The following is a 7,500-nucleotide window of genomic DNA, read 5'->3' as shown; positions in this document are numbered from 1 at the left end:
TAGGTATTTCAAACTTAAAATATTATGATACATGGATCAAATATATTTACAATATGAGCGGTTCAATATCTCAACAATCAATTTAACAGTATCTTAATTTCACATTGGCATTTTCAGTGACTAAAAAAAAAAGAAAAGAAAAAGTAAAAGAAATTCTGCAGACAGATCTGTATTTCATATAATCTGATCATGTTTACTCCTAATATGGTGGTTCTTCTCAAATCCTTGTAACTAATGTCTAACATTCTATACTTAGCTCATAAGTTAACTGAGAATGGGTGGAGGGTGTGGAGCGCATCTGGCTGTTCTGTATGTATTATTCATGTCTTGTCTCTATTTGGTCTTGAGGCCAATGTCTGATATGGGTTTATCAACAGCAATCAATCAACATATTGTAATAGGAAGTGAACATAAAATGAAATGCTTTTTGAATCCCAGCTGCTGTGCTGATAAGGAGAACACAAAAGATGATTGTTTGGGGTTTATAACACCCCAAGTTCTTTTGGGGGTTTTATCGTGTGGCTGTAGTCTAGGAGGTGCCATAACTAAGCATGTTCCACTTCTGCTTTTACTCTATCAAAAAACTGTACTGAAAAATATAAATATTTCTGCTACTCTGATAAATGTACATATAATATTTAGCTTCATGTGAGAGAAACGCTTTACTTTATATAAATTAGCAAACAGTTCAGTTACGACCTTTCCTAAATTACAATACCAAAAAAGCAATGCAGGCTGAATCAGACCACTTACAATCTTGGCTCTCTAAAAGGGAACTACATGAGGATAGTAATAACTACAACAAGAAGAGTATAATTGCTACAATGATAAAAAGTAACCTATACTATCCACTGCTCATGAACAAGTCTACTGGCGTGAGGGACAAAGTCTGGTTTGGTGAGGTAGAATTTTGTATCAAGAAAGGTTTCATCTTGTACTCCGATTACGTTGTAATAATAAATATGTCTACACTACAATCAGAGAGACAATAGGTTATATCTTTTAATAAATAAAAGCATAGAAATAAAGAATAGTTACCCTGGTAACTTCTTTGGTTTTCTTCCTCTTCTTCAGCACTTTCCGCTTCCTGTTGAAGGTCATAAATAGCATTAAAAGCAATGAAAATTAACAGAGGTGAGACATATCCTTTCGTATATACCAAAAGATTAATTCAAATTCATCTTTAATGTTCATTAATAATTAACATCTAGCTGGGTGAATATCTCATTACACTTGAAAATATCTAGTGGCGCTTTTATTTCCCAAACCTGTGATCAGTGATATATAGGTTCTCTTCACAAAGACAATTAAAACATCAATAAGTATATAGTAAAAAATTGGAACATACACTTGATAAAAGGATATCACAACATTTAATACTTGACATCTTTTGAACACAGATGAGCAAGAATGACATATGATACAGTTTTTTTTCTCTCTCTCACTCACCCGCAACTCCTTGAGGCGCTGCAAAAAGCAAGCGTGCAAAAGCAACATATGTAAGGCAACATCAGACAATAAAGAAAATGAAAAAAATAACAGTTATAAAAAATAGCACTCATTAGCACCCTGGACTAAGACTTGAAAACATGAAAACTTTTCTACTATCTGAACATCATTTTCTTTTCACCACATATAAAAAATTATTCTTTCTCAACTCAAGAATTTGGACATTTTATTTCTGACTTTCCAATTAATGCAAAGATCATTGATAAAAATACATTGCACTGTCTTAATTCATTTGTAACATGAAAATCTGTGGTGAAAAGTAAGTCTCACAAATTAAGATTTATGGGTTAAATGGTAGTATTGGGTTTTAGAGACTATAATTAAGAGCACTGTTTAGGAACACCAACATTTACATATACTAGGGATTATCCAAAAGACAACAGTTAGGGTCTAATTATATCACATATTCAATTTACTGGTGTGGTACATGTAGCTATTTTACCAATGTTAGGTCTGCAGTTGATGGATTTTAGACTAAAAATCAGTTAAACCTAAAAAAAAAAGAGAGGCTCTATTGTATTACACTTATCTTAATTGAAAACCTGACAAGAATCTGTTAGGAATTTCCATCAGGTGTCTACTTCATGGTCTTTGGTAAGTTTCCGTTAGTACACACATGCCAGGGACTATGAAATATTCTCAAGCCTTAGTTTACTATCGCTTTATTATACAGCCATTGAGGCACAAAACAAAATCTGTAAAGCAAGGCCAGGTGGAGAAAGGGAAGAGAGAAAAAAGATAGAAAATTACAAAATAAAGAAATAAGAGGGAAAGAAAGTGAGAGAGAGAGAGAGAGAGAGAGAGAGAGAGAGAGAGAGAGAGAGAGAGAGAGAGAGAGAGAGAGAGAGAGAGAGAGAGAGAGAGATAGGGATAGGGATAGGGATAGGGATAGGGATAGGGATAGGGATAGGGATAGGGATAGGGATAGGGAGAGGGATAGGGAGAGGGATAGGGAGATGGTGAGAGAGAAGAGAGAGAGAGAGAGAGAGAAGAGAGAGAGAGAGAAAGAAGAGAGAGAGAGAGAGAAAGAGAGAGAGAAAAAAGAGAGAGAGAGAAAGAAGAGAGAGAGAGAGAGAGAGAGAGAGAGAGAGAGAGAGAGAGAGAGAGAGAGAGAGAGAGAGAGAGAGAGAGAGAGAGAGAGAGAGAGAGAGAGAGAGAGAGAGAGAAGAGAGAGAGAGAGAGGGGGGGGAGATGGGGAGAGAGCAGGAAAGAGATGTGGAAGATATGTACGGAGGTGAGCATGAAGAGAAGAAGAAATGACAGAGACAGAGAAGCTACATTTTAGAATAGCACATCAACAGGCTGAAAAGAAAAAAGAAAAAGAAAAGAAAAAATATCGCATTATACTCACTTTCATCATATCTTGCTCATCATATGAAACATCAAGGGAGACATCTCGATTCAGTGTGGTGTCTCTTGATGGTCCTAGCTCATAGCGGAAAGCGTCGAAGCCAGACTGGTCTAGATGAGCTTTGGCCATTGCTCTTTCAATGTCATCTGTGACCAGTTCAACGTTAAATATGCACTGGTTCACAATGTCATCACGGCCAATCTTACGCAGTCCCTTCTCCAGAGTGTTACCATTTGCCTGTAAAAGATTTCATTTAAAATAGGAAAACCACCAGTCTATGAGTACCATTTATTACTATCTGCCTCAGTAGGTTACATACCTTATGATGTACTCATATAAATTGCTAGCAAATGTAACTGAAATAAAACTTACAGATTCATATTTCAACTGTGTTATATATTCCTTTTACACTACTTCAATATCTATATAAATATGTAAATTCAACTACTAGAATTAGTTTACCTTATTCCCCGATGTCTGCATCCACAGTCTGAGCATGACAATTGCTTGTTTCGGGGCATTATCTGGGTACTGAGATTTGATGATGTTAATATCAGAGTCACTAATCTCCAATTCCCGGGCTAGGCCAACCCAGTCAGTTCCAAGCATGTTAGAGATGTCTGTGAGACGTAGGTCAGCTTTGTGGATGGTGTCAGCTTTGCCTAAAGAAGATAATAATACTCGTTATTAGCATAAATATTGAGATTTGTTCTGAAGTATACAGCTTTCCCTCAAAGATATCAAAATACTGTTTTCTTGCTGCTCATAGCCACTTTCCTTAAATTAAGAAATTGATAAGGAATTATTTGTATATAATTTTCCCTTCAAGGCATGCTTTTAATTCATAGAAAACACCTGTTAAAGATTTCAAATTATATAACAACTTCCAGGCATCTCCATTATTATATGTGCATTCTTACAGATACACTTTTTACATGTAATATCATATTACTTTTAATAATAAATTTAATCCAAATGACAGATCAAACAGGATAAAAAATAAAGTTACTAAATGACAATTGTGAACAAAACCCAAGGAAGTGTACAAAAACTCAACATTCATTGTTATGGTCAATTTTGTATTGAATGTCAGTTATCTGAAACTATCCAGTATTAATATAAAACATACTGGCCATGGCAGCTATGTAAGCAGGAACCTAATGAGGAGTCAATAATCACATACTCAAATTGTAAAGCATTAATCTGTCTTCAGCCATATGTGAGTGGTTCCAGTGCAGTCCCATTATATTTCACACACTACTGATACTCACACATTTCTTTTTTTGGATGATGAGGCTCACGTCTCTTCAATTCCAGCAATATATAGCTTTATTTATATTTTTTTTCCACAGGATTGGGCTAGTGATCCCCATGTTAAGGAGAGGCAGTTAAGGCCAAGATTAGCTATTATTTTGATTAATAAACTACAGACATGAGACACTGGTAACATAAACTACTAAATTATTCTTGTGAAAGGTTAAGTCACATATACTAAAATCTTGAGCCAAAATCAAATTAAATCTGGGGTATATAATATAACAATCCATAAAGGAATTAATAGACCTGACTAGGATTATGTGGCAGTGTGTGAGGACGGGTAAATAATAACAGTCCACAGACAGAAAAAATATTGCTGTGGCTATTAACAAAATAGTTTTCAAAAGGGAGCCATTCCTTTTGATGGAAAGTTAGTCAGAAATAATAGTTACAGTAACTCGATGCACAAAATGTAGCATTGGTACACAGTTCACTATGCAGGAACAGAATCTAACATATCTTAGGACAACTTAATTGCATAGAATAGAAATTTTGGAAAGTTTGACATAAGAAACATATCAACTTCCATTCCATTTCTATCAATAACCCAATAAATAATCTTAATAAGAAAGGAAGGCAGCTTTTCTTCACAAATTCTGTACCTGTCAAAGAGTAAACAAAAAGAAGCATCCACAATACACTGGTAATGGGTTGAGGAAAAAGGATTTTGAGACAGAGACAGTAGCTACTCACTAATGGAGAGGAAGGAGTATTTCTTCTCCAGGGCGAGGAGGTCAGGTTCTGAGGGCGCAGGCTCAGGCTGGATGTTGTCAGGCAGGGCAATGTTCAGGTTACAGATGGGGGTCTGAGGGGGGTCACCACGCCCAACCTGAAACACAGGGGGTTTTAGCAAGCTCATTAGCGAGGCCTTCTTCCAGCGCCCATCCTGGAAGACCAAAGGGAGAGCAGGGCACCATGTTTTAGAGCAAGCTAGTTCTGTTGTAATTAGTAATTTATATACTCACACATGATAGGTACTACATTTCATGAATGTAAATATTTCAACACTACCATACTTTGTGAGTGTGTGTGTGTATGTTGTAATTATGTAAAGCATTTATGCGAAATTAGTATAAACTGGTAAGCCTGTTTAGATATCCACTTAAATTACAGAAATACATTCATATATCAAATATTCCAGTGTAGCCATACACACGTCCAGACAAGCACAAGCACAAGCACACACAAGCACACACACACACACACACACACACACACACACACACACAAGCAAAGTGATCTTGCTCTTTTCTTTTGTTCTTAACTGCTTTTGTCAATCATTAATCTCATATCTACTATAAACAACTTACAAATTATGACTTTCAATGAATAATATACTGCATACCACCATACATCTTGCATCATGTAATTACACTACACGCCTACCTTGGGCTGTCGCATGAAGGCCACCCTTCCGATGGGATCTGCATGTTGATCCTTCACACGTACGGTAAATGGAAGGCGATTTTCACGGAAGGCGTAGAAGTTGAATGCAAGCTGGTCCCCTGATTTAGTGACTGGAACTAAGTTGCCAGCAAATTCAAGGTACTGAGGCTTACCCTCCAACACTTCTACATCTCGTGATTTAGCAACCTGATGTGAATTACATCTTTATTAGGGGAAAAACACTTTTTTTTTTTTTTTTTTTTTTTTTAAGGCTATGACAGATGGGTATCTACACTGGTCTAGAGATGAAGGTTAACTGACAAGTAATAAATATGATAGGAAACTTAAAACAATAAATAAATAAAACAGTTTAGCTTAACGTATGTCTCACTAGTCAGTAACATAAAAATACAAAGACAAAGATCCGCTGTACATATATATTTTTACACATTCATATATATATATATAAATAATATACATACATATATACTTACATACATACATATATATATATATATATATATATATATATATATATATATATATATATATATATATATATATATATATGTAAGCAGAAATATATAACTAATAAGGTGAAACAAAATCATACTATTTTCTAATACTTAAAATAAGAGTGAATCTTTTGCTGAAACCACTTTCACTAACTTACCTCAACAAAGAGCTCCTGCTGCTCGAGAGTCTTGTCCTCTCTGTCATCCGTCATACAGAACACCCGCACTCTTGCCTCCTCCAACTGATGTCTCTTGCTAAAGACTACAAACTTAGCCATAAATGGTACATGGATGGCTTCCCTATATAGCTCGGTGGCCATTTTGGTCGCCTCAGGTATGTTACTACAATCCATGAGCCAAAATCGGGCGGAGACAGTGGTGGTGAAGCTGACGCAATCGTTGACAAAAGTGAGAGGTGTTGAGCCCGTCACGTCCTCCCACTGAGCGCGGGTTGTTCCGCCTGTAAATGCCTCTTGTTAGTGACCACAAACTTTGGTGCATAACATTTACAAGTATTTTTTTTGTTTGTTTGTGACTGAGATAATCTAATGACTAAAATACAGCCTTGTGATTTATAAAATACTTATATCTTTATACTTTTTGACTATTAACTAAATCTTACTAAAATATCTTATGCAAAAGTTAATTACTTTTAAAACTATTTCATCACACAGGAGATGAATTCAAAACTTGAAGAATCCTTGCTTTCATATCAGACTAAGAAAAATAAACTATCTACAACAATGATGTACATAAATATAGTACAAAAGGTAGTTAACATCTAAAAAGACTAACAGTTATTATTCTATAGCCATAATGATCATAGTAACAGTAATTATTACAATTATAAAAGACTTTAAACTATAATGAAAATCAAATTAAATTCTACAAATAGATGATAATGAACTCAATTATAATGACAATAAAAAAACAACAACAATAAGGAAACATAAAGACTAAAAAATTACCAAAAACAATCATATCATCAGTAATAAAGACACCAATACCATTAACAGTAATAAAAGATATAAGACTGTAACAAATGATAGATAAATATATCAGAATCATAATAAAACATTATAATAGCATCAATTATAACAATAATAAAAATAACAAAACTAATAATAAAAATCATATTAACATAAACAACAACAACAATAATGATACTAACAATAACATCAATAAATAATAATAATAATAATAATAATAATAATAATAATAATAATAATAACAATAATAAAAACAATAATAATAACAATAACAACAACAACAATAATAATAATAACCATATTCAAAATTATCAATAGTTCCAGCACCAACACTTTATCACTATGGTCACTATCTCATGTAGAATAAAAAAAGCTTATTGTAAAAGAATGAAAAACTATATATATATATATATACTGTATAATATATATATTT

The 7,500-nt window shown here is 34.0% G+C and overlaps 1 protein-coding gene across 50 annotated transcripts in view; it reads right to left on the bottom strand.

The window, feature by feature from the left end:
- Positions 1-7,500, bottom strand: part of LOC113811463 (ankyrin-2) — a gene marked incomplete in the record, with an annotated part of 172,420 nt that overhangs the window by 51,519 nt on the left and 113,401 nt on the right. For 37 of the 50 annotated variants that reach the window (XM_070134798.1, XM_070134823.1, XM_070134840.1 and 34 more), the window contains 6 exon segments: positions 1,039-1,087; positions 2,861-3,097; positions 3,323-3,522; positions 4,871-5,063; positions 5,564-5,770; positions 6,237-6,538. In XM_070134798.1, the coding sequence (XP_069990899.1) occupies positions 1,039-1,087; positions 2,861-3,097; positions 3,323-3,522; positions 4,871-5,063; positions 5,564-5,770; positions 6,237-6,538 (1,188 nt within the window). 50 annotated transcript variants of the gene reach the window in all.

This window comes from Penaeus vannamei, chromosome 20 (assembly GCF_042767895.1).
Source record: "Penaeus vannamei isolate JL-2024 chromosome 20, ASM4276789v1, whole genome shotgun sequence".
In the NCBI taxonomy this organism is placed as follows: domain Eukaryota; kingdom Metazoa; phylum Arthropoda; class Malacostraca; order Decapoda; family Penaeidae; genus Penaeus; species Penaeus vannamei.
The sequence above is the reverse complement of the archived record's forward strand: the minus strand, read 5'-3'. Positions and strand labels throughout refer to the sequence as shown.